Genomic DNA, 26,970 nt, shown 5'->3' with positions numbered 1-26,970 from the left:
TGGAGAGCAAAAGTGGGCGCAAGAAAAAATAGAAAAGCCGCAACAACAACAAAAATCGTTACGTTAAGATTTACTAACCATATTCGTAGAACAAAAATTAGCAACAACGTACATATATTCACTAATACATACCATGTACAAATACACATGCAATTAAATAGGTGACACTGCTGATGTGTCCCCTAAAAGAGTCGGCTAAAGAGAGGCAGCGAAGAGAGAGAGAGCGCGCACGCGCTACAAAGCGCATATGCGATGTAGTGACACAGATAAGATGAAATGAACGAAGTGCCTTGAAGGCCAAGATACGGCTAGGGAAAGGTAAAATTTAAAAGAGCAGATCGGAAATACACTTTTGAAAGAGAGAGGAGCACGAATTTCTCACGTTAATAGAGAGCGTGAAAAGATCAAACGCAATCGAGGTACGTAGAGGCGATCTCGTGAGGGAAAGATAGATGGAAGTGGATAAAGTTGGGGAACAACACGTTTCGGCAGCGGTCGTTAATGATAATGAATTAATATAAACGATTACAAGTGCTTCGGTCAGTACATAAGCGGTCATATTTGTAATGGGATAATGGCATACTGTCCGAATTTTAAATGAAGTGTAGGCTTTGACTTTTTCAATGGAGTCAGTCAAAAGGAGAAGTAGGTGCTCTAGGTATAATATCCCACAGGAAAAAAATAAGGTGTTGAGGGACCATTCGTGTATCTAAGGTACCCGATAGTAAAACCTCACCTATGCATAACCTAGAAGGTGAGAAATTTGCCTTCATCTGGTTTCAGCTAGCTTTAAATACATAGGGGTCCTACAGTGATGATTTGTCAATTGTCAAGAAACCCATTATCACTATAGCAATTTTGTGACTGGCCAGCAGGTCTCTCATCTTCGTTTGGACATGGTCTTATAAACATTATAATGTATGTTATATATATTTTAATAAATGCTATTTTTTCTAATACAAATTAAATTCAATTTCATCCGCAAACACAATAATTTTCGATACTCGCACTTATCAATAGCACACTTACGCAGAGAATCAAAATTAAAGGGCATAATGAGCATGAGCATTAATACATAAAGTGGAAAGAGAGTGGAAAAGAGAAGTAGTCACGCAACGTGCCGGAAAATACCGTCGTGAACACCTTGAAAATTGTCATGCGGTTCAAGTGCGCAGATCAACAACAAAAAAGAAACACGTTCGGAGTGGGTGTAAATTTGGCGCTATTACTATAGGCAATACTGTATACAGTTGTTGCGTATGAAAACAGACAACATGAATACATTTGCATACATACATAAGTATGTATGTATGTATATGCTTAGTAGGACGTAAATAAATTGGAATTTTGCGTTTTTTGCACTGCTAAAATGTTTGGAGATATCAAGTACCGGGATTATGAGTCCCGAAAAAAACGGGATTTCCGATCCCGAATAACGGGACTAATTTTTTTTTATAATTGTTCACTTGACAGTCAACATTGTAACAATATTTTAAATAATCTCGGAATTTTGGAGTTTTGCGTTTCTTGCACTGTTATTAATGTTTTGTGACCTCAAGTACTAAGTTTATGAATCCGAAAAATAGGGATTTTCGAACATTGGTCTTGGTACTGATTTTCACCTGATATGTATTAAAAAATTTGCAAGGAAAATTTCCAGTTTTGAAATACTGAACTACCGAAATTTCAGAATTGGTTCGTTTGATTTCGAGTTTTTCGTGTAAAAAATGTTTTGAGATGTCAATTCCGAAAAACGGGATTTCCGATCCCGAATTACGGGATTATTTTTAATTTTGTTTTTTTTTTTTTTAATTTTTTACTTACAAATAATAATTTAACAATATTTAAATATATATCGAAATTTTTATTTTTAAAGTCCCGAATTTTCGGGGGGATTAATTACATTTACAGTATTCAAAGTACCTTAATAAACAGTGAATTATTTCTCTCGTTTTCGATCTTCACTAGGATCTAGGAAAAAAGGTGTTTAGCGGTGAGGAAAACTATCAGCTTAAAATTATCTCAAATCCAAAATCAAAAAAAATATGTTATGACTATAGCAGAATACAGGTAATGTTCGAAGGACTAATCAAAGGTTTGATTTCTGATTAAATGGCGCCATACCAAACAAAAAAGTTGTTTCTGGGACAAAATGTACACTTCGGAGTATGTTAAAATAACTAAATTACTATTAAAAATTGTATTGCTTCGATTGGAAGCTGATTACAGTAAGTTAGAAAATTCTTATGAGTACAAAGCCACTCATATCTCCGAAACTAATTGCAGCATCTTCTTAAAATTTTCGGAAAATATTCCCAATAATGTATAGTATGTATATGAACGTTCGCTACACAAGATAATCTTTTTTTTTTTGTAAATTTGCATATAAATTTAACCCCTTAAGTCAACTTAAGCCACTTTAACATATCACATATAACACTGCTATGTTATACCCACATGTAGTTGTACATATGCAAATATCCTCACTTAAAATGCAAAACAACGTATAATCAAAAATTCGAAATTGAGTTTTCGATCCACTACATCATATTACAAATATATATTTACATATGTACATATGTATGTATCATAAATATATAACCATTTTATAACCAAAACACACATTTTGTTTAAATATGAGTAGTTTCTTTATATCGCTTTTCCTTCACTTGTAAACTTATGAAAAGTGATGTTACGTTATTTTGTATTTTAGGTGACGATATATAGACATACATTCATATGTACTTATATATATTTTAAATTTTATGCGTAATTGTCGCTTTTTGAAAAATGTGCGATTTTTTGGCGGAATACTAATGTGCTTTGCATACAGATGTACATATTTACAGTCATATTTATAAACATTATACATACTTATGTACAGTGGCGGACAAAAGTCTACATACACCCCCTGTTTTCTTCGATGTGAGAGTACAAAAACTTTTTAGAAAAATGTGTTGATACAGTTTTATTCTAATCTTCTTTCTAATAACAACAAACTTAAAAAATCCGTTAATTAATATAAAACTACAAATTTATGGAATAAAAACTCAAATATTGTGTTGACAAAAGTCTACATACAGTACAAAAATATCTTAGTTCAGTGCGAAAAACTTTACAAAATGCTAGTTATTAAGACGTTTTAGTATTTAGTTGGGTCCCCATTGGCATCTATAACTGCTTGAAGATGCCGTGGCATTGATTCTGCTAAATTTGTCAACGCTGCAGATGTAATGCTGTTCCAAGGTCCCAATATGCGTTCTTAGAGTATAGCAGAGCTAGAAATTTGGTGTTTTCTAATTCTACGCTCGAAAATCTCCCAGACATGTTCAATAATATTCATATTTAGACTTTGAGGTGGTGTATTTAATTGCCTTGGAGTATAATAAAGCAACCAGTCCTTACCAATTTGCGCCGCATGAAACGGATCGTTATCTTGTTGAAATATCCAACTGGAACCGAGCCCTAAATTATCCACCAAAGGCTTCAAATTATGTTCCAACAGAGACTTATACTTATAACCGTCCATTTCACCTTCAATAAAGTCCGAATTTCTAACTCCAGAGGCCGCAACAGCTCCCCAAACCATTACGCTGCCGCCACCGAGCTTCACAATTGATACTACGTTCTTCGGTTCAAGCGTGGCGTTAGTTTTCCATCAAATTTTAGCCCTTTCATCACTACCAAAAAGGGTGAATTTAGAATCATCTGTAAATGAAACTTTTTCCCAAAAATCCATTTCCTTTTCTTTGTGTTTTTTGGCGAACTTTAAACGAAGTTTCCGATTTTTTCAGAAATAAAAGGTTTCTTCCGTGGTGTTCTACTGTGGAATCCGTTATCGTTTAGAGTTTTTTTTATTGTTCTTGGTTGGATACTCATTTGTGACGTACTTACTATGCGTTCGGCTATATTTGGAGCATTTACTTTTGGATTTTGGTCTACTTCGTTGAGAATCAGGCTGACGTCTCTACGAGATTGTTTTTTTGGGCGTCCACTGCGCGGTTTATTTTCGTTGGAACCATTATTTTTAAAGTTTTTTAGAATTGTCTGTACTGTTGCTCGACTCAAGTTTAAAATTTTAGAAATTTCACCATATGATTTTTTTTCTTTTCTTTCTTTTATCACCAAATTTCTTACATCAATTGATATTTCATTTCGCGGAGCCATTATAGCTATTGAAATGTTTAAACCACAACTAAATTCAATAAATATCAAACAATAATCATATTGAAATGAAAGAAAAAGGCTAACGTTACCTTACTGTTAATATTACAATGTAAAAAGTAGGAGATTTGAACTGTATGTAGACTTTTGTCAAAGCAATTTTTGAGTTTTTCTTCCATAAATTTGTTGTTTTATGTTAAATAATGAATTTTTTTAGTTAATTGTTATTATAATAAATATTAGAATAAAACTGTATAAATACATTTTTCTAAAAACTTTTTGTACTCTCATATCAATGGAAATAGGGGGTGTATGTAGACTTTTGTCCGCCACTGTATGTACATAGCTGTGATATCACAGAGGTGTGCTTCCGGTGGCGGTTTTATTGTTTTGTTCTTCTATCAAAAAAGAAACAAGCGAGCAGAATTGAAATTCTTAGGGAAATACTTTCTCGTTTTCTTATCATTACGAGCTTCCTGCTCAAAATATACTAATGACTTTTCAGTTCTAATTGGTAAGAGAGCTTAAAACATACATATTTGGAAGGCAATGAAGTAATGATAAATACCACATGTACGCATATCAGGATCTTAGATGCACTCTACAATCAGATGAAATTTATACAAACATATGTAAAGGGAGATTTATTTCCTTCTTTTTTAACGAAAACAACACAGAAACTTCAGACTTAGTGGAGAATGTTGATTACAATTCGAAAGAACATTCTTTGGCATTTATTTTTTTGAAGGTTATCTCTTTCAAATATTGGCCGCGACTACAACTCAGATAATCCATCCATTGAGTCCAATTTTCGATGACTCTTTCGATCATTTCCGTTGCTAACTGACGAATGACACGTGTGATGTGTTGCTCCAAGATCTGAATCGAAGCGGTTTTGTTCGCATAGACTTTAGATTTTACATATCCCTACAGGTAAAAGACAACGAGTCAGTCTTAGTGGCTAATGATAAATGGGTATTCTTCCTTCTCTTTGTCACTACAACCGGGAGTCGATCTGGGACGAGAACACAAAACTTCGCCAGTTGCCTGTATCCTTTGTGAGGTGACGCCAATTGTACAGATAAGTCGCTATGCACTTGGTCCTTCCATTTGGGTGCGTGGCCGCCCTTGGTTCCGTTGTCCACCGATGCGTTTCGAATCGTAGGAGCGTTTCGCTGGATGATCGTTGTCCAGGCGAACGACATGGCCTACCCATTTCATTCGTTGATTCTCTATGGGCTTAACTATCACGCGAACGTCTCCAATGATCTTGCAAAGAACAGTTCTCTCGAATCCTCCAAGTGTTTTCACATCGCGGATTATAGGATTCATTGTATTGTCGAACATTTCCAATCAATTAACGCTTGTATTTAGTACCTGCTGACGGAGCAGTTGTGGATATGATAGGTGCCAAATCTTGACGTGCTCTAAATGAAAGACAGCTAGCATCGGCGGAGTCGCGCATTTGGATTGAACTTAGATGAAGGTTGGGGTATTGGAGTATTAAATTTTGATCACTAAAAACACAAAATTTTGTTTCTTTTCTTTTCCCCTTCCTTTTATACACTGAATAGGGTACATTAAGTTTGCTATGAAGTTTGTAACATCCAAAAGGAAACATTGGAGATCCTAAAAGGTATGTATATATGTACATGCTGAATATCATACGATCAGCGTGACACGCTGAGTCGATTCAGCCATGTCTGTCAGTCCGTCTGTCTATGTGCGAAATAGTCCCTAGTCTTTGGAATATTGCTTTGAAATTTAAACTTGTTTATTTGACAAGATATCTTCACGAAATTTGGGAGGCAGTATTGCTCATGGCAATGCTACAATATCTCAAGAAGTTTTCCATATCGAACCACTATAACATATAGCTGTCATACAAACTGAACGATAACAATGAAGTTCTTGTATAGAAATCTTTTTTATTTGACAAGATATCTTCACGAAATTTTGGATGGAATATTTTCTAACACAAATCTATGATATCTGAAGAAATTGTCCAGATCGGACCACTATAGCATATAGCTGCCATACAAACTGAACAATCAAAACCAAGTTCTTGTATGGAAATGTCTTTATTTGTGTTTTGCCTTTGTATTTCTGTAATATTACAACTAGGTCTATATAAGCCTAATAAATGTACACAGCACTTTTTCAAAAAAACTAACTTGACAAACAAAATATAACAATAAATGTAAAAACAATAAAAACTTCGGCCAGAAATAAGTTTACTTCCGATTGCTTGATTAAAAAACTTGCAAAAACATTTTATAAAAAATTACTTTTGTTTACAAGCGACGAAAAATGGGTAAATACATGTAGGTAAATAGATATGTTTGTATGTATGTACATACTTCCAGCATAAACAATAACAACAGCGGCGAATAATGGGCGAAGAACAACGACCTTAGCGGAGAATAAGTATATACAACAACATATAGACAAACTATGTACATACATATTTATATACTATATGCATATATTTAAATATTTGCTTGTAGGAACATACATATGTATATATGTATTTACATACATATGTGTATAAATATATATTTCTTTACGCATCTATATACATATGTACGTTTGCTTATATGTACATATGCACATATACACGCACTAGACCAATGCGGACATGTCCCCAGTAGTCATACAATTTTTAATGGTATTAATATTGTTTTTGTACAAATATACCGAAACTGCGTCTAAACAAGTTTAACAGCAACAAAAACAAAACATATGCAAAAATATTTAAACAAATGTTCAAATGTATATATGTATGTAGCAACGGATTATTTTTTAAATTGACTAATCATATGGCAAGTCATAATATGACAGTGGAAAACGACAATGCGGGAGAGCGGAACTACAATATGAGGTCAACAACTGAGAGAAATAAAAAAATATTGTAGAATAATGCTCAAAAGCGCGCTCACAACAAAACTAACAGTGTATAATGCTACAATAAAGAAATTAAAGACTGTCTATTAGATATTAAATATTTGCTGTACTTAATATATACATACAAATACATACATATATGGTATATATGTATGTCTGTATATAAGTTAAGTGTTCGTGCTTAGTGGCATGTATGACCGGCATATTTTGTTTTGTTAAGAATATGCCAACAAAACGAAACACCAACAAAAATAGCCATTTCTGGTTAATTTCCAATAGGCGACAGTTGCGGAGCCAATGTATGCGACAGTGTTGTTCTTGCGCTCCACAAAAGTGATAGTTTTTTATATTACTTTTTTCTACTTTTTACACACACTTTCTGTCATTTTTTGTTTTTTTTTTCTTGTTTGCTGACTGAGCACACTTTTGAGTTTTCTGCGCTCACCATTTGTGGCACACATACACACTCACTCATATGCACGCTCTCAAATAACACAAAATAAAAAAAAAACTAGAGAATTTTGGAAACCACGTGGTGGTGGTGGGTTATATGCCAGTTGAGTTAAGTTGCCGAGCTACATACATATCACCAGAAACGGCTGAAAGTCATTTCGACACAAGGTGAAGAAGCCGCAACATGTGCGTAGTGAGCAAAGTATTTAAATTTAATAGTAAAAAGCAGTGGAGAGTTACTTGAGTGAAGCAGCGTTTGAAATTGCACTGAGTGTGGTGAGCAACTTGTCATATTTATTTAAGCTAAATGGAATAATTGTGTTTTTTTTTATTTTAAAATCTCAATCTTCCAAAAAATGTGTGCCAACACATACTGTGAAAGTAGTTGTAAGAGTTAAGTTGGTTGTGTAGAGGCGATTAGGCTGAGCATGTGCTTTCGGTGCGGTGATCAGCCTAAAAGTAGGCACTCGTTTTGCGTTTTTCTTGCATATTAGCGAACTGAAAGTTGAAACACTGCGCGCAATAACCACAAATGTGTGACGTGTAACACGCTTTTATTTAAGAAAAAATTCTGAACCGGCGATACCGGACCACTGTAGCTGCCATACAAACTGATCGATGAAATACATGTCCTTGTTCGGCGTGGATTATGATCTAAACTTAGCGATCCAAACGAGGTTAGATCTCCGAAAGTACAGCCATTAGTCGGATAAAATCCGAATCAATTCAGGCAACGGCTTTGTAGGAGTTGGACATAAATAGATGATAGACAGCATAAGTAATGACGTTGTTTTTATAACGAGTACCTAATCCTAATTAGATAAGTTGTCATCAAGGTCATCCAAAGGTAGGCCCAGGAAACGAGAAAGGTGTCAGATAAGTAGGGTTAACAAGGCAAGCAAAGAGGTGGCTAGTGTGGCTAGTGGGACTCGTTGCACGCTGGACATATGTTTGATATAACAGGGTCGATTATGGATAAGTGGGAGTTTAACCTGCTGCAGTATCCAGAACGAAGCTGCGTAAGAGTCACACTCGTTTCTCGCGGAAACTCGAGTTCTTCGACTGAAATAGGTCCAAGTACGCCATTTACTCAGAGGGAATCGGTGAAGGTGTTAATGGCTCCACTGTGAATGGCGGACAGTGCATGTCTGAAGTTTGTTGCGTCCGAAGTCTGGTCAGCGTAATGTTTTATGACGTCGGCGTAGTTGAGGAAGGGCCTCTTGATGCTCCTAGGAGACGGTTTCGTTTCAAGCACATGATTGCAGAGATGATTTCTGGGAAACCAACCCCAGCAGAAATTACTTGAAGAGGAGTTCATTATGCACATTAACTAGTAGCTTACGGACCTCACTATGCAGGTGTTCTATGGGAGACATCAAGAGGCATCCTATCGTAGGCCTGAGTGCAGTGTTCTGACAAGTATGTAGCTTCCTCGTCTGTGTTTCACTGCATCCAGGCAACCATATTAGTGCGGCGTAGTTAAGGACCGGCCGGCTGATTGCCTTGTATGTTGCCAAAAACGTTTCTTTGTCTTTTACCCATGTGCTGCCGGCTAGCGACTTTGCTTTGAATAAGCAAACATAAAAAACACATAGATTACGATTCAAGGAAATGCTTGAATCTCCGAAGAAATTGGTTAGATCGCATCACTATATGCTAAGCGTACAAATATGTTATATAACTGTGAACAAACTACACTACAACTCACACATGCACTATTTTCTACAAACTCTACATGAGACAAAATAAAAATAGAGCAACTAATACCTTGGTATGTTAAGAAGCAGCGTGTTATTCTTATATTAAAACTAGGAACAGCATAAATTAAAAGTAACTGATTTTAAAAACGCCAAAATAGGTTGAAACGCCTATAGCCACAAGCGCCACTGTAGCAGAAATGAACACATTACTCAGCAGCTGCAAAGTTGGAAAGGATTAAATATTTTAAAAATTTTTTATAAGCAAAATAATTCAATTGCCACCTTATCCTGCCATTTGCGATTAGCAATGCACTTGCTATACGGCATGCTAGTGAACGAAACGCTGTTGTAGAGCGGCACCCACACGCTGGGGTACCAGCGGAATAGCTGTGTGTCAAGCCATTTGCGGCAGCGAAAGCTAATGCGTTTGGTCAAATCGCGCATCTGCAAGAGATTGGGGAAGTAGAGAGTATAAAATTGTAAAATTTATATATTTTTTTACGCACCTCAACGTAATTATACATGGCAAGGTCGCAAATGGCATGCGCATCGCGCCAACGCAGCTCGGTGAATTGCTCCAATATTTCGGCGGTAGTTAGATTGGGCTGATCGAAAAGCGACATGAGAAAAGTGCAATCTTCCATGCCGGCATTCAGACCTTGTCCGTAGTAGGGCACCATTGCGTGTGCCGCGTCGCCGAGAATGAGCGCTTTGGCGCCGTAATGGTAGGGATGGCACTGCATAGAAAATCAAAATGTGAGGTTAGACTTCGAAGATGAGAGAGAGAGAGACACTTTTCAATATTGCTAACCTTCACAGAGACCAAATGTTGTGGTGGCATTTTAAAGAAATCCTTAACCAGCCGCTCCTCGCCGATTAGTGGCACTGCATCAGCATAGTATTTGTGGAAGAAATTTAGTAATTCTTCGGTGGTGCGTATGGTGTCGAACACCTTGAATGGCATCGACAGCGTAACTGTAAAGGATTTATCTTGATTGGGCAGAGCAATCATCATGAAAGCATCACGTGGCCAGATATGCAAGTAATTTTCAGGCATTTGGAACTGCATGAATAATCCAGTAATTAATTGGGTTCAAAGGGCTTTGAATATGTAAATACCTCGCCGTTCTTCGCTGGTATGCAAAGCTCTAAATAACCATGTTCTATGTACTCTTGCGAATAATTGACGCCAGGCGTTTTGACCATTTGCTGACGCATTGTGCTGAAGGCACCATCACAGCCTATAACCAAGTCGGCGTTGGCTTCCACTATTTCTTTGTTGGGAGCGCTGTAAATTAACATAATTGTGACAAAGTGATAAAATATAGCTTTCAAGGCACAAAAAGAAGGTACATTAAGTTACAAAAATACTTTTGAACGCTATTTTTTTTTTAATAAAACAACAACCCACCGCTTAAATTCCATGCGCCCCTGCGTCAAATTTACATAGTGCAGCTTATGTTCGAAATGGCGTTGAATATTAGGAAATTTTTCACCAGCTGTGGGAGAAATTTAAAAAAAATATCAAAAAATACAAAAAAAAAATATTAAAAAATAATAAAAAAAAATATTAAAAAATAAAAAAAAATATTAAAAATGTAAAAAAAAAAAATATTTTAAAATTATTTTAAAAAACTTATTATTAAGCGAAATTAAATTATTAAAATAAAATTGAATTATAAAAAAAGAAATTTAAATAAAAAAAAAAAAATTTTAAATAAAAAAAATTATAAAAAAAACACAAATTATCAAAAATATTAAATTTACAAAAATTATAAATTCAACAAACCATTCAATAGCACTTCGTTTAAATACTTTCGCCCCACAGAGTAGAGACACTGATTTGTGCAGGGATCATACAGCACCACCGTGCGATTGCCTTTGATATCGTGCAACATGCGTCCACGCATTGGTATCGCTGTTGCGAGCACCTCCTGCTCCAGTCCTACCTCGGCCAATGCTTTGCGACCACGTTGCGACAAGGCCAAGTTAATGCTACGGCCTTGTACCAGCTCCGCGGTGCGTATATCCTCACGGTATTCATATAAATGCACCTCGTGACCGCGTCGTGCTAAACTGAGTGCGGCTAATGAGCCAACCTGTAAATGAAAATGCTCGTTAAGTCCAGTTGGCAATCCTTGACCGGATAAAAATATTCGGATCCGTTCCGGTTACGTAGACCCGACTATCGTGGGAACGGATGGTGGTTAATATGAATTGATGGTCTACTATGTACACAAATTAAACTGTACCACGTGGTGCACATAGAGTATGAATAATTAATATTCAAAAAAAAGTATTTGTGAAGACAAATTCTAAGGCTGGCAATAAGACCAAGATTTTTTCGAAGATTTCTAAAATTTTTAACGGACCATTAATTTCTAAATTAACATCACACCCTAAACAACAACAAGAATACTGAAACGGGTTTGAAAATAGTTTCAAAACAAATGTGTATATTTTTTACACCTTAAACATTAGACTGACCGATCAAATTCGAGGCATCGTAGAGAAAACTTTCTTATTTGAGAGATTTTTTCACAAAATTTTGAACTAATTTGGAGCTGTATAGCATACATATATGTAGCTGCCATTTAAACTATTCCAATCAAAATCAAGATAAAGATCTTTTTATACTATTTTTTACTATAAAAAATAGTATAGCTTCGATTTAAAATAGTGAATAGCGTTCCAAAGCATACATGCTGCCAATCAGCTATCAATCAAAAGCTAGAATATATTAAAAGAAAGAAAAAGTTTTGAAAAAACGTGTGCAAATTCGATGATAATGATGCTTATGCAGCGCCGCTTGACAATGTCAATGCCATACTGCGCTTATCAGTGATTTGACTTTATCACTTATAAGTTGCCGACTTTGTATGAATTGTTCTTTCATGCCTGAATTACGCTTCTATTTGTTGGTAGTATGTATGTATAACTTATTATAATTTTGCTTAATCCAACCACTTGTATGCTTGATAGGAGATGAAAATGATTTTTTTTTTCTCAACCTTGTGCTAAATAAGTCTAATAATATATTCTGATCAATTATTGAGATTGTTTCGTAGTAATAGTGGTTTATGACAATGTGCATATTTAATTTATTTAAAATTTATTAAACAATTATAAACACATGTGTACTTAATATGTCTATAAATGAGTTTTTTTTAATGGTTAGTTGATTTATGAAAGGCAAATATATTTATTATATCTTCGATGAACAATAATTATCGGCTGTATTCAAATTTTGGCTTATTTTTTACCTTTGATTCCACTATAACCTGAAAATCGTTTCTTGTTACTGTGGTTTGTGAACACTTTTCTCGATTCAAATGATTTTTAGCTATATTCTTGTGATTTTTTAACACTCTACTTTTTTGTTTTCTCTCTCTCTTTAATGTACGCAGGACACTTAAGATTGATTATGAATAAAGCTTTAAGGAACTTATAAATTGTTTAAAATGAATTCTTCATTCTTTAAATAATTTTTTTTGTAAAATTGAAGTGTATTGAAAAGTAATTTTGCATACACGTTTCGCAAAAAAACAAAAATTTCACAAAACTCACTCACCAAACCCCCGCCAATAATAGCCACTTTCAGTGGTCCGCGGGATTGTAAACCATTTCCATTTTCCGTTGATTGCGGTATAGCATTCGACATTTTGGCTTACACTTAAAAAAAGATATTTGAAAGTTGAAAAAACTGTTACTTTAAAATGCTATTAGAAATTAGATTTATTTTTTTTTTCTGATTCCACACTCTACTGCTGCTCCGCCGTTACTAAATCAAATAAGAGAGTGCTGCTATAAAGCGCATAACTTGCCGCCGCGACCGATTAGAATACAATGACTAAAACTGCGCAGCAAACACCAAGCATTAGACGAAATCACTATATGCACAAGATAATATAAATATGTACTCTATGTGGAGCATTACCTTTGCAACTATAAAATTCAAGCCATAAGTACGTCTCAAACAACACTATAAACTAATAAACTATTTTGGGATGTTTCTATATGCTGTGCCTCTAATCTTTATATTTGTCGAGGCTTGTTTGTGTAAACAGCCGTGGCTGTGACCGCAGTTCTGTGTTAGGGATGCATATTACAAATCGCCCACCAGCCTACATAAAACCTCGAAGAGTGCGACGTACGAAACCGAAACTCAAGAAGCCTTAGAAATGATTTACTTTCAGTTTTACTTTTATGTTTAATTCACATTTACAATCTATATACACCGTTATGTTTACTGATACGAACTAATTATTATGCTTTTATGGTGATAGTTCTTATCTCAATCTCTTAGATGGTAATCTTAATTTCTGGCAGACGAATGGTCTTAAAAGATTTCGGAAAAACATACATGTGAGTTGCTATACAAAAAGACAACTTACTTTTGCATGCTGCTTCCATATAATAATTCATTTTAAATTAAGAAACGCCCGCTGTTGTGATATGTAGATTGCACGTAGTGCCTACAGCAGTGTAGCAACTCCTAATTACTCTCAATATGCGCTCATTTGTTATTGAAGTGTTGTCTAGTGGCGTTTCCAATGATAAGCGTAAATGGGGTGCTCGATTCCAATATTCACCCAGAGCTGGACGCATGCCTACATAGCCAGCGATATTAAGTGGAGCGGCTGGCATTTCATATGGCTCGCTCATTTCTTCATTATCTATAATTTCAAGCTTATTAATTTTCACTTTCATTCCAATATAAATTAATACTTGCCTAAATCTTCAGTTATTTGTTGTTCTTCCTCAATGTTGACTAACAAATTAACGTAGACGAAAGCAATATGGTGCTCTTTAGATAATTGGTAAACTAAATTGTTTAGTTTTGCCAGCAAATATTTTCCTTAAATAATATTTGTAAAGTATTATGTATTATATTATGTTTATAGTCTGTTGAAATTTCCAAACCTTTAAGATGGTCCAATTCGCTGCGATATTTAAAAAACACAGCCGGTAATGCATCGATAATAACCAATTTTATATTACCGCCGTCAGCATCAGCACCTGCATTCAATTGCAAATCAAGGTTTTCCAGTAAGTCGCACAAACCCTCGGCAGTGCCTGTGCGCTCAACTAAGATATCTTGCATTATACGCCCGCAAATATTATTGGGTACATCACGGCAGCGTAACATTTCCATGATGCGCGTACCAGAAAAGTCGCATTTTGTATCTATGTATAAAACTGTGCCTTGAGTTTGTGCCGCAAAATTGAGAGCAATTGTATGACACAATTGAGTTTTCCCCACGCCTGACTTGCCGCATATTTCCCAAATGCTGCCAGTTTTCAACGGTATTTTAGCCAACAGAATGTCTAACCTGCTGACAGTAAAGATAATGTAGTTTTTCTATTATATTATTATAATAAGCTTAATAACTTACTTTTCTATACCGGTGTTGTGAATTTTGGTATACGTTTTCCAATTATTCACATTACTTTGCTGAAGGTGGAGGAAGTCTTTCCCAAGTTTTTCCTTTAATTCCAATATGGCGGCTTCCGTAAGACCCGTAATTTCCATTAATTCCGCATTACTTGTAATGAGCAATTCATATCTGGTAAAAATACACTTCTTTTGCAACTTTCTTATGAGATAAGTAGATAAGCCAAGTCCATCAAATTGCTCCAAATCGGTCATTATAAAACAATAATCTGTAGAACTTTCAAATTTTTAAAGTTTCGCGACGGAATGCCGATGAAGCCAAAATTAGGCGCTAAACAGCTGAAAGTGCTAATCTATTGAATGAAGAACCAGTTCGATAAATCGATAAACAATTTTTCAAATTGCAATTGAACTCTCTTTTTTGTAAAATATCTAATTATAATTAAAATAATTGCTAGCTAAATTGGCTAGCAAAGAATTGTATTTCATATACGATTCAAAAGATATTGTGTAAATTTTAATTATCATGTACAAAATTGTGAACAATGTTGTATCATTTCTATTCTACCGGCACCTTTCAATATTATTGACAATGATAGTAACATACCATTTCATGCAACTCTGCATAAAGATGGCTGACAAAGTAGTGGACGAAACGCAAAATGGATGGTTCGCTGGCTGATTTTTCACTTCGCCGTTTCAGTTTCCGTAATGTTCTCAACGCGTTCAGAAGTGCTACGCACATTGGTGCGCTTGATGTTTATGTGAAAATTTAAAAATTGAATGAGACGGAACATACGGTGATCTGTGCGAGTGAAGAGTACAGCCTATGCTGAAATCCGGTGAAGCGCAGAAAATTTCCATAGATTTTTACATAGAATTTGAATTGTGATTTTTATGGATAATAGTGTAAAAATATTTAAAAATTTTGTGTTCCAATTGAAATTGAATCTTAACAATTCGAATTGTCATTGAATTTTGGGCAGATGTCTATAGGAAAACCAGAAATTTCGTGATTGAAAAAAGCTGTCTGAGGTGAGTTGAAATGGTCGTTCTGCTATTCATTCGTTTGTTCGGGATAGAGAAAAGTCGATTGCAGCAGTGTTGCATTTGCAGTACCTAAATAAAAAATATTCGAAATTAAAAAATGTTGTTCAAAAAAATTAAGCCTGTGTAATAAATAGTCTGTATTTTTTAAATAAATCTACACATTTGTTTAATGAGCTTAGGTATTGAATCGGTAGATTTGCCGTCAGAATTGGCTAGTGCGAAAAAGTGTATATGGTTGACAACCCTCAATGTGGCATTCGGCATAAGAAATATCAATATGGCCGCCGCATAAAAACAGGGAAGTCGTTTCAAAGTTGCGCGATGTTGTTTCGTTACTCAGTCGTTCTCAGCACAGTGTTGTCGTTGTTGTTTTTTATTTGCTAAATTGGTAGCAATTTTTTAAATAAAATTTTAAATGAATATGTACCATTAACTGAATTTAATAATTTTTTAAGTGAAAAACCTTAAAAAAATATAATAAATTTTGAAATATTTAATGTAAACATTTGCCCAATAATAATTTAGTTCTTATTGTTTTTGTTTTCGCCATTAAAATTAAAAATTAATTATTTAAATCAAAGTATATTTTCTTTTATAAAAATAACAAAGCACAACCCATTGTATTTTAAATTTATGTTGAGAAAGTTTAGGTACATAAATGCATTTTATATTTGGTTTCTAGTATTTTTTATTTTTTTATGTTTTTTTTTACACATCGATGTTAATTATTCTCTGATAATTTGTTCAAGTGCTTTAATTTTTTAATTATATATGTATACGCTTGGTAACTGGAAAGTTTAATATGTATTTTTTGCTTTCTAAATTTAGCAGTTGTCTAGGGTTGGGCGGTAAAGTATTGGTTTGTTTTGGATAGTTTTTTACGACAGGATGCGCTTATTTTTTTAAGTAAAAGCAAAGCTATTTTTTAAATCATGCTTAAGGCTCTTTAAAATTTCAAACAACTCTAAGTTAAAAACTGCGTTTTGATTAAGATTTAAAAAAAGTAATATCAAACTTGAAGAGTGAATGCAAAATATATACATATGTATGTATATATGTACACACAGAAGTAGGTTTATATCGTATATGATACTTTCAGTAAGTTGATCCGGCGGGGTTATTTGTGCAAAGTCGTGGATTATTTGCAGTTTTATGTATGTATGTTTGTTCACATGGCTATTATTTGCTGCATTCTAATAATTGAACATACATTCGTACACATACATACATGCACATTAGAGAGCAAGAGCACTCTGTGTTATCATTAAACTGTGTGATAAAACAATTTATATTCTTGCGAAATTAAAGCATTCTTAATTTACTTATAAATTATTTTATATTTATAAATAATTGAAAAGAATGCAACATTCCATCTTTGTTCAAAGTTCAGTTTTTTTATATAAACATCTTAAATTCCAACTGTTTTTTTTTACAAAATTATTACTATTGATAAGACTTTAAATAACTTTGTATGTATTTTTCAAATTCATAGATTTAAAGTGCAAATTTAACAAAAAAGATAGGCTGCGATTTCTAAAATTTACAAAAAAATATTTATTACGAACATAAAACTTACAAAATGTAGAAAAATGAGAAATTGTGTACGAGCAATTTCTATTTTGGGTAAAAAGAAATAAGATCTAATTCAGTTAAATGCCGTAAAAATGGCGGCTTTGTAAACAAATACTATACCATTCCTTATAATTTGCTCCTAAGGTCTTGCATTGGCATCAACACAGATATATATATATATATATATATATATGTATGTATATATAATCTAGCACAAACATTAAAAATTGCTCTTAAGAGGCTTTAGTCAATTATTCAGCAACACATGCACAAAATATTTGGGGATGATAATTGATAAGAGGCGCACTTTGAAAGATCCCGAAAAATAAATAGAACTAAGTTGGCGCAGCTCTACTGGCTCCCTAGCTCAAAATTCCACTTCAGTCTGAAAAATAAGCTTCTTATTTATAAGGTAATTTTACCTAAGGCCGAATTCAAATTTAAAAGTAATACAGACTTTTCAAAACAAAATCTAAATATATTGAAATTAAAACAAAAAACCAAGTTTCTAACACCAAGGTGGAAACGTCAAGCTGTGTACGTCTGTATATACGCGTACTCTCTGTTTCTTTGTTTTTAATTATTTTTTCCGAAAACGTCGGCTCAAACCTTTTTATTCGATGAAATATGTTCTAGAAATTTAGCACGGATTATTGTGCAACGCGGGGTTCCGAAATTATTAAATTTATGGAAATTATTAAAATCATGATCCTCGTCGTAGATTGGTATTATCGTCCATGTTATTATATATATTTTTTTCAAATCACAACAGTAATAATTATTTACTTTCGCTGATATATACTTCTATAAATAGATTAATATGCATATTGTTATATTTTTGAGTTCTCATATAATTTTTTGATTTTGTCAATGTTGGCAAAGTCAAATCGAATATTTTGATTATAATTATATTATAAAAAATATAATCATATACCGCATATTTGATAAGCAAGGGCACTCTGTGTTATCATTTTACTGTGTGATAAAACAATTTGTAACCTTGCTAAAGAAAAACAAAATTTGCTTTACACTTTTGAAATTACGTACCATATTCGAAAGTGATATAATTTTGTAACAAAACTCAGTAAACTCGCAATATATATATATCGCATAGCAGAATGGATTTTTTTAAATTTATATATTTTGATATACATTTTCTGAAATTTATTCCGAAGCAATAACAACATTTTCAACCTTTTCTCACAGATGCATCAAACATGAATGAAGGTGAGTCAGCAGGAGGGGGGCATCAACGGGCTAGCCCAGCCCCTCCTGCTGTATCCGACCATAGATCAGTTTTATCGTCTACAAATACAACAGCATCGGTGGCTACAACCACCTATACGGGTATAATCACACCAACAACTATAACCGTTGCCACACCAGAGGCACATCAAGTAGTGGCCACAACGTTTGTGGATACATCCGTTACACCTCGCAGCTTTCAGCAAGCGTTCACGCAGCAACATTTGCCAAAATTGCAAACACAACAACAACAAATTAACACAACAACAACAAGAATAACTTCAACAAATTTACAAAGCTCTCAAAACAAATCGCTACAACAGAAATTTCAACAACAAGTGGCGCAGGCGCAGCAAACGTCTATGCCGCAAAAATCACTTATCGCGGTAACAGCAAATACAGCGAGTGATTTTGTTTCGTTAGCACAAAATCCAATTGAAAATATAACTGGTACACAGAATACGCAACGCGTTATAACGACGGAAACGTCAGGCAGTCTTATTAATAGTTTTATATCCTCAACGAGTACGTCAAGTGTAATTGGAGAGGCGGCGCAACAAGATACGTACAGCGGTTCACCGCTGGCCAAGCGTCCGAAACTAGTGGGGAATAGTATCGGCGGTGGTAGCCTGACTGCTTCGTTGTTGCCAGCAAGTGGGAGTACGCCGGAGAACAGCAATACGGCAGTGTCTGCACCACAGGATATAAATGCGCTCAAGAAGCGCATTGTGGAGCAAAAGTATCTCCGTTTGCGTAGTCTTAAAGAAAGGTACACAAATTAAACGATTCATTTATGGAAAAAATACTATAATCATTTTTTTTTTGTTTTGTTTTTACGATTTGTTTAGACACACAGAAAATGTCGCCGAATTATTCTATTTACAAAGCGGTGGCAACATGATGGACTACCCAACGTGGCGTAAGAAACCACCAACCCCACAATTCGTCACCTTCAGCAATGCTTATCGTCTAGATCAGTTAGTTAACGAGGACAAAGCTGCTGCATTAGCACAACAGCAACAGCAACAACAACAAAAATCAACTGATAACATAGCAACTATAATTGGTGTTGCCAGCGGCAATCAGCAGCAGCAGCAACAACAATTGCAAACACAAAAACAAACACCAGACTATTTGACCGCAATTACAAATAAAACGGTTAGTATAAACAACACACATACCGTCATGCATACGCATGAAATTTGTTGTTGTCAGCTAGTTACATATACGCTCAAAATGATGATAAAATGTCACTGAACAAGCTAACGGCCTCTATTTTTGAGAATGTTGGCTTTCAAAGGATGTTCGCATTTGCGAGGCATTTGTCTGATTCATAACTAGTAAATTAAAAAAAAATTGACTGCAACAACTTAGAATTCGTATACTCGTTCATACATTGATTAATTTTTTTTTGTTTACTGTGCCTTTTCTCCACAGAGTACGCAATCTCAAATAGCCACAGAAATAAATAGTAGTAATAGTAATAGCAGTGGTGGTAGCAGTAGCAGCGGTAGCGGCAGTGCGCCCACAACAGCAGCTGCCACATCGAACGCTAGTAATTTGCTTAATGCTACAGTAGCAGCAGCGACAGCAGCAACCACCACAACAACAGCGACAGCAACAACTTCAACACCTGGTAGCGCGAGTGTCAGTGGTAATTCAACTACCACCAATGCAAGTGGCGACGTGCTGCCACAGGGTGCTGAAATCAAAATTCCCGCCGTAGGTGCAACGCCTGTGGCAGTCTCCACAAAACTACCAGCAGCTGTTGTACAACTGACCCAACAAGGTATGTACGCATATGTATTATGCATCCAGCACACAATCTCATAGTGTTGATATTCTTTGTTGATAACATTTCATACGATTTCCCTAGAAATAACAAAAACAAAAAGCTAAAGATAAAAATTGAACAAACGAAAATTTTAATTGCAACTTCCTCTTTCGCTTTCCTAACCGTGCACAACATACTACTACATACACACTCACACGAGTCGCTCTCCGTCTGTCTTCTTTGTTTTTTGTTTCTGTTTCTATTTTTATTAAGAACATATTTTATACTTTTGTTTAACATTTTCTAACAAAATTAACCAGCCTTTACTTGTTTTGTATTTGTTTAATTTCTTCTTGTGTATAACTAAAAATTATTGTAAATTGGCGCAATTTCGAGTTTTCGAGTTTTTGAAGAACGTTACAAGTTAAATTGTTTAAAAATAATTTTTCTCATATACATTTGTATAAATAATAATAACATTTAGATATCTTTGGCCACTTTATCTAATTTAGCTGTATATATATTTTCTTTCTTGTATTACAACAACCATCTAACTTCTATTTCACAACACATTTACACACACTCGCTCACTGTATTCTGTTGTGTATCATCTCTACATTGTATCATTATATAGGTCACATACCCGGTAGACCTTTAGGAGGTCGGCACGGGATGGTATTTGGTCAAATACCCGCCCCACCAGCTGTAGGAAATACTACCTTACCTTTGGTGCCAGGTGCTTATCGTTTTACTCAGAATAAGCATTTCAATTTTGATTTTTTATTACTTTATGATCGACTTCATAGTTTTTGAATTGCCTATTACTTAGCTAAATTGTGTCGATTTTCATATTTACTATAACCATACAACATAAAATACGTACTTATTTCTTTCCAAACTTTAGTTCTTGTTTTCCTTTTGAGGTAGCATAGTTTGAGTGTGCATTTTATATGCAATTTGCTGCATAAACTTGTATGTACGTCTTTATTTCTGATATTCTCGATTTTTCTTTTATTGCTTTTTGATGCTTCTTCTCGTAAACATAAAGTTTTTTTTCAATTAAAAATAATTGGATCGGCTATTGGTTTTAACTAGTTGATTTTTTGCATACAAAATATTTATTTTTTTTTCATTTGATTTAAAGCCACAATTGACTTACAAATACATATACAAACATATAGAATATTCATGTGATTATTTAGTATAATTTTAATTTACAATTCCGGCCACGAGTTTGTCTTTCTGAATAGAGCAGTGTGGATATTGAAGTGCTGAGTTCAGTTCGTTTGTAGAAATAGCTAATCGAAAAAATAAAAAGGACTATAAATAAAAAAGTAATTAAAATAAAATGGAAAGATATGTAGATAAATCGATAAAAGCATAATAGAAAAAAATAAATAAAAAAAGGAAAAATAAAAAATTAAGTAAAAATTAAAATTAAAAGTAAACGAGAACAGAATAATATTGTAAATAAGAAAACCATTAAAAAATGTAAAAAAAATAGAGGAAAATAAAGAAATAAAAATAAAAAATTAAACATAAATTAAAAAATAAAGTTAACAGAAAACAAATAAAAATAAAATAAATAAATAAAAATAATACAATTAAAAGATAAAAAAACTAAACATGTAAATAAAAAATATAAAAAAAAGAAATAAAAAGTAAAAATAAAAAATTCAAAATATACATAAGAAAAAAATTAAAAATATATAAAAAAAATAACAGAAAATAAAGAAATAAAAATAAAAAATTTAAGATAGATAAAAAAATAAAGATAAAAAGGGATAAAAAATAAATTAATTAAAATAAAAAAAATTTTAAAAACAAAAAATAAATAATATACATATAAAATAAAATAATATATAAAAATATAAAATAAAATATAATAAAAACTAAAATCCAATAAAAAGTAAAAAAAATAAATAATTAAAAATAATAAAGATTAAAAAAAATTAATAAAAGTTAAAATTAAAAATAATAAAATAATATGTAAAAATATTAAAAAATATAAATAATATAAATAAATAGGACAAATATGAAAAGATTAATATAAATAACATATAAAGAATATTAAAAATAATTCAAAAAACTAAATTAAATAAAATAAATTATAAATAAAAAATTAAAATTAAAAAAATAATAATAATAAAAAATAATTATAATACATAATAATACATAATAATAATAATAATAAAAAATAATTATAATACATAATAATAGTAAAAAACAGTTATAACAAAATGAAAATTAGGTAAAACATGAAAAAATAATAAAAGTAGTAAATAACACATTAAAAATAGTAAGAAACATAAAAATTAGAATAGTTGGAAGAATTATATATAATAAAAGAAAATTGTATAATAAAAAATATGAGTTAATAGTTTAACGCTACGACCAGGATACGAAGTATAAACATTATTGAGTCCTATATCGGTTTGATAGGTTAAGAATGGCCTTATTTTTACCTTCTGCATAGAAATGCCTCTAGTTGTCTAGTTAATGTAAAACATTCATTATATTTTGAACAGCGTCGGTCTCCGAGATATCGACCTGAAATTTTGTACACCTCTTTTTCTCTTTTGTGAGAACCGCCGATATCAAATCACGTCATACAAACTGAACGATCAAAATCCTGTCCTTGTATGGAATGCAGCTTCGGTCTAACCGAAGTTATAGTTTTTCTTTTTTTTTCTCAGCGTAATGAACTTTAAAGCTTTTAAGTTCTTATCTGTTGGCCAATAATCCTTTAAACGCATTTAAATTTTTTTTGTTTTGCTAACAGTTATTAAAAAATCACCACCTTCTTATTGTTTAATAATTTCTTTATATCGCTCATTTGCTGCAAGACCGGCATAAGTCAAAAAAATCGATTCTCCAGAAAACGCGTTTAAAGTTTTCAACTGACTATAACCTTACACGGTGACTCCTCTTCTCAAGCGGAGCACATAAGAGGTATTCGTATGAATTTTTCACTCAACATGAAGTATGATATAACGAACAATTCTTCAGCATTGACTCAAAAATCACGTTTTTTATTTATGCCGGTCTTGCAGCAAATGAGCGATATGTATTTGTGACTATTTTATTAAATGTCTTCATCAATACAAGTTCTCCATAATATTTATTACACTATTAATATATCATACAAATTTAAAGAGAATTTAATATAGTGCATTCTCCGGGCTTCGGATACTTTTAGGACCTACTTCATAATAATGTTTATCTACCACCTCATACATAACCTCAAATGCATATGAAGAAAGTTTTGTATTAACAAAAAACTAAACTCAGTTTGTAGAGTTACCTGCAAGTATTTAGTTTTATAGGCTTATTTGTAGTTCCGCACTACTAGAAATCTTGCTAAGTGCCTGAAATCTGCAATTGCAAGATCTTGATTCATTAGTGCTAAATGAATTCCTAAATGCGATATTGCCAATTGATTGCTTACAATCCAGAAGCCTAATCATTCTAGATTATCGCATACATTTGTTATAGAATAATTTTTTTTTTTTATTTTTAGTTAGTTTATATTTAATTTTTTTGGTCTATATTTTAAAATATTTTTTTTTTTTTTTTAAAGTTGCTTATAATATTTATTTCATATAAATAATATTTCTAATGTGTTTTTGGATTTTTTTAAATTTTATTTTATTGTTTTTATGTTAATATTTTTCATTTTAATTCTTTTTATTTTAATTTTATTTACATTTTTTTATTTTAGTTTTTTGAATAGTGTTATTTTTAAGTTAAACTTTATAAACATTTTCGTTTTGATCATTTTTATTTATTATTCATTTAATTTTAATTAATTTCTATTTTGTTTTTATTTTTTTAATCTTTATTTAATTTGTTTATTTAAATTTTTTATTTTTATTTCTAAGTTACCGTTTATAGTATTTTCTTTTGGACATTTTTACTAAATTGTTTTTTTTTTCATATTTTTAACTTAATTGTTTTTTTATCTTTTCTTGTTTAAAATTTTTAATTAATTCAAGTTTTTATTTTATTTTATTTTAATTTTATTTTTCAATTGCGGTGTAAAAATATTTTTTATTTGATATATTTATTTAATTTTTTATTATTCGTTTTTTATTTAATTTTTCTTATATTATTTTTATTTATTTAGCCTTTTTTAATTAAGTCGTGCGTTGCTTAATTTTGTTTAAATTTAATTAGTTTATTTAAATTTTTTTAGTTTTGGATAGCGGTTCATAAATAATTATTATTTTTGGTATTTTTTAATTTATTTTTTTCGGTATTTTCTTCTTTATATGTATATATATTCGTGCTTTTTCTTTTAATCTTTTTACTTTCTTTTAATTTTCACTTAATTTTTTGACCTTAATTGCTTTTTAATTTTACTTTAATTTTTCAAATTGTTTTATTTTTGAATAATTTCTTTTGAGATTTTTTATTTAATGTTTTTTCTGTTATTTAATATGTCATTTATCATTTATTATTATTTTTTAATTTATTCCATTAATTTTAAATTTTTTTTACTTTTATTTTATTTTTTTTTTACTTTTATTTAATTTTTTTTTTTTTACTTTTACTTTATTTTTTTTACTTTTATTTTATTTTTTTTTTATTTTTATTTAATTTTCTTACTTTAATTTTTCATACGATTTCATTTTTGAATTATGATTTTTAAATATATTTTTTTAATTAGTGTTGTTTTAATAAGCTGATTTTTACAATATTTTTAAACGATTTTTGAAATTAATGTTTTTTACTTATAATTTTTTTTTTTGTATTCATTATTTAATTTTTTTGTACTTTTTTTATTTAATTCTTGTTTATTTAACCTTTTTAACTTATATATTAATTTATAAATAAAACTATTTTACTTAAATTTATCATATTATTTTATTTTCTAATTCTGGTTTATAAAAATATATTTGAAATAAGTGTTTAAATAAGTTTTTAATAATTCTTTACAATATTTAATTTTTTTTCTTAATTTTTCTTAATTAAATTAAATGAAATTTTCTAAATTAATTAATTCTTCACAATATTTTTAATTTTTTTCCTTAAATTTTTTAAAATTAAATTTTTATTTCTTGTTTTGATAATTTTTATTTACTGATTTATTGTTTTGACATTTTTTATTTGCATATAATTTCTTTTTATATTATATTTTTACATTTTAATTTTTTCTTTTTTTTTAATTTTTTCTTTTTTTAATTTTTTCTTTTTTTTATCTTTTTTTTTTAATTTTTGTTTTAATTTTTTCTTTTTATACTTTTTCCTGTAATTTCTCGTTCGCACTTTTTCAAGTTCTGTAAAATCGAAATTTTTATCTTACAGGATTTTTTCTCGTTATAAAGTGCTATAGAAATAGTTTTTGCGATATTGCCAATTGATTGCTTACAATCCAGAAGCCTAATCATTCTAGATTATCGCAAACAATTATGAAAGTAATCAAATGAGCTGTAGATTAAGTGCAGGTATTATTTGCTAAGGCATTTGTGGTTAAAAGCAATACATTTATTTACTTTCTTTATCTACTACTAAGTTCTTAATACCCAATCATCGTCTCATTTCGCTCCTTTTTATTATTTGTTTAAATATTTAAGCACTAATACCCAATTGATTAATTGGTTTTCTAACGGAAAAATTAGACAATTATTGGTTTTGCCTGTAACGCCTAACGCTTGTTGTTGGTTTCGTATGATTTTTGCATCCCACCAACGCATGTACCGTTGTGTCATTAATTTTTGCTCAAATTTCACTACAATCGACTATAAATTCTTTAACAACTGCTTACTCCTTCAGGTGGCACACCGCTCGTACCTGCTATCGGTAGTAGTGTTGGTGGCGGCTCACCAGCAGTTTTGCGGCGCAATGGCAACGGCGCCAACGCAGCTGCCTCACCTGGCGGCACAGCCGGAGTTGGAAGCAGCAACTTACAGACCAATACGCCGGCGACGCCCAATGCTGTGCTGGTACCGGCGACTGTAAATGGCGGCGGCACAGTTGCAGCTGCGGCCAGCGGCAGTAGCAGTAGTGTCGCGCTAAGCGGCACCACCAGCAGCCTGAACACGCCCACTGCGTCGAATAGCGTGCAGGAGTTTTCATTCAAAGCCAAGCAAGAGGTTTATGTGCTCCAGCGCGTATCCGAATTACAGCGAGAGGGATTATGGACTGAGAAACGTTTGCCAAAACTGCAAGAGCCCAGCCGTCCGAAGGCGCATTGGGACTATTTGCTGGAGGAGATGGTCTGGTTGGCGGCGGATTTTGCGCAAGAGCGCAAATGGAAGAAGAATGCGGCAAAGAAATGCGCCAAAATGGTGCAGAAATACTTCCAGGATAAGGCGAATGCGGCGCAGAAAGCGGAGAAGGCGCAAGAGGCGCATCTGAAGCGCATAGCCGCATTCCTGTCGAAGGAAGTGAAAATGTTTTGGTCCAATGTGGAGAAATTGGTGGAGTACAAACACCATACCAAGCTGGAGGAGAAGCGCAAGAAGGCGCTGGATCAACATTTGAGTTTCATTGTCGATCAGACGGAGAAATTCTCACAGCAATTGGCGGAGGGCATGAATAAGAGCATCATGGATGCAACGGCTGGTGCCAGTGGTGCGCCTAGCATGGACTCGAGCAGAATATCGTCGCCCAAGCGCGAGGCGACGGCGGGCAATGGCTCCGATGGTAAGTTTGAGAGAAATTAAATGAACAAATTTGAGAGAAATTAACGGTATGTATTGTTTGTGCGC

General features: G+C 32.6%; 3 protein-coding genes and 2 non-coding genes across 6 annotated transcripts in view; 3 read left to right on the top strand and 2 right to left on the bottom strand.

Annotated features, from left to right (window-relative positions):
* Positions 1-9,285: 9,285 nt before the first annotated feature.
* On the bottom strand, positions 9,286-13,073 carry LOC105228982 (kynurenine 3-monooxygenase). Its single transcript, XM_011209023.4, has 8 exons — positions 12,793-13,073; positions 11,011-11,320; positions 10,633-10,720; positions 10,341-10,509; positions 10,033-10,284; positions 9,728-9,958; positions 9,504-9,665; positions 9,286-9,438 (listed from the first exon to the last, which is right to left on the bottom strand). The coding sequence occupies exons 1-8, from the start codon at positions 12,880-12,882 to the stop codon at positions 9,346-9,348; spliced, it is 1,395 nt and encodes a 464-aa protein (XP_011207325.2). The 5' UTR covers positions 12,883-13,073; the 3' UTR covers positions 9,286-9,345.
* Positions 13,074-13,942: 869 nt separating this feature from the next.
* Positions 13,943-14,871, bottom strand: LOC105229007 (DNA repair protein RAD51 homolog 4). The gene is made up of 3 exons (XM_049452734.1): positions 14,618-14,871; positions 14,145-14,554; positions 13,943-14,079 (listed from the first exon to the last, which is right to left on the bottom strand). The coding sequence occupies exons 1-3, from the start codon at positions 14,869-14,871 to the stop codon at positions 13,943-13,945; spliced, it is 801 nt and encodes a 266-aa protein (XP_049308691.1).
* Positions 14,872-15,302: 431 nt separating this feature from the next.
* LOC105228981 (helicase domino) overlaps positions 15,303-26,970 on the top strand; it is a 36,469-nt gene continuing 24,801 nt past the window's right edge. The window contains exons 1-6 of one of the 2 annotated variants that reach the window (XM_049451085.1): positions 15,303-15,651; positions 18,445-19,252; positions 19,332-19,641; positions 19,921-20,272; positions 20,892-20,993; positions 26,033-26,905. In XM_049451085.1, coding sequence (XP_049307042.1) covers positions 18,456-19,252; positions 19,332-19,641; positions 19,921-20,272; positions 20,892-20,993; positions 26,033-26,905 — 2,434 coding nt within the window. In that variant the 5' untranslated portion in view covers positions 15,303-15,651; positions 18,445-18,455. The remainder of the gene's footprint in view (positions 15,652-18,444; positions 19,253-19,331; positions 19,642-19,920; positions 20,273-20,891; positions 20,994-26,032; positions 26,906-26,970) is intronic. The other variant, XM_049451086.1, reaches the window with a different exon arrangement.
* Positions 18,186-18,317, top strand: LOC115066373 (small nucleolar RNA psi18S-841/snoR66). The gene has a single exon (XR_003845959.1). It is a non-coding gene; the product is annotated as a small nucleolar RNA psi18S-841/snoR66 (small nucleolar RNA).
* LOC115066372 (small nucleolar RNA Me28S-Am2589) lies at positions 19,714-19,820 on the top strand. The gene has a single exon (XR_003845958.2). It is a non-coding gene; the product is annotated as a small nucleolar RNA Me28S-Am2589 (small nucleolar RNA).

Source organism: Bactrocera dorsalis, chromosome 3, assembly GCF_023373825.1.
Source record: "Bactrocera dorsalis isolate Fly_Bdor chromosome 3, ASM2337382v1, whole genome shotgun sequence".
Taxonomy (NCBI): Eukaryota; Metazoa; Arthropoda; class Insecta; order Diptera; family Tephritidae; genus Bactrocera; species Bactrocera dorsalis.
This window is presented reverse-complemented; position numbering and strand designations above follow the sequence as displayed.

Excerpts from the sequence above, each read along its gene's own strand:
- LOC105228982 (XM_011209023.4), bottom strand. The coding sequence starts at position 12,882 with ATGTCGAATGCTATACCGCAATCAACGGAAAATGGAAATGGTTTACAA. Across the intron at positions 11,321-12,792 it reads CTATTATTGGCGGGGGTTTG|GTTGGCTCATTAGCCGCACT; the intron begins GTGAGTGAGTTT and ends TTTCATTTACAG. Across the intron at positions 9,439-9,503 it reads ATCGCAAATGGCAGGATAAG|CTGCTGAGTAATGTGTTCAT; the intron begins GTGGCAATTGAA and ends CCAACTTTGCAG.
- LOC105229007 (XM_049452734.1), bottom strand. The coding sequence starts at position 14,871 with ATGACCGATTTGGAGCAATTTGATGGACTTGGCTTATCTACTTATCTC. Across the intron at positions 14,555-14,617 it reads CACAACACCGGTATAGAAAA|GTTAGACATTCTGTTGGCTA; the intron begins GTAAGTTATTAA and ends TACTGTCAGCAG. Across the intron at positions 14,080-14,144 it reads CGAATTGGACCATCTTAAAG|GAAAATATTTGCTGGCAAAA; the intron begins GTTTGGAAATTT and ends ATATTATTTAAG.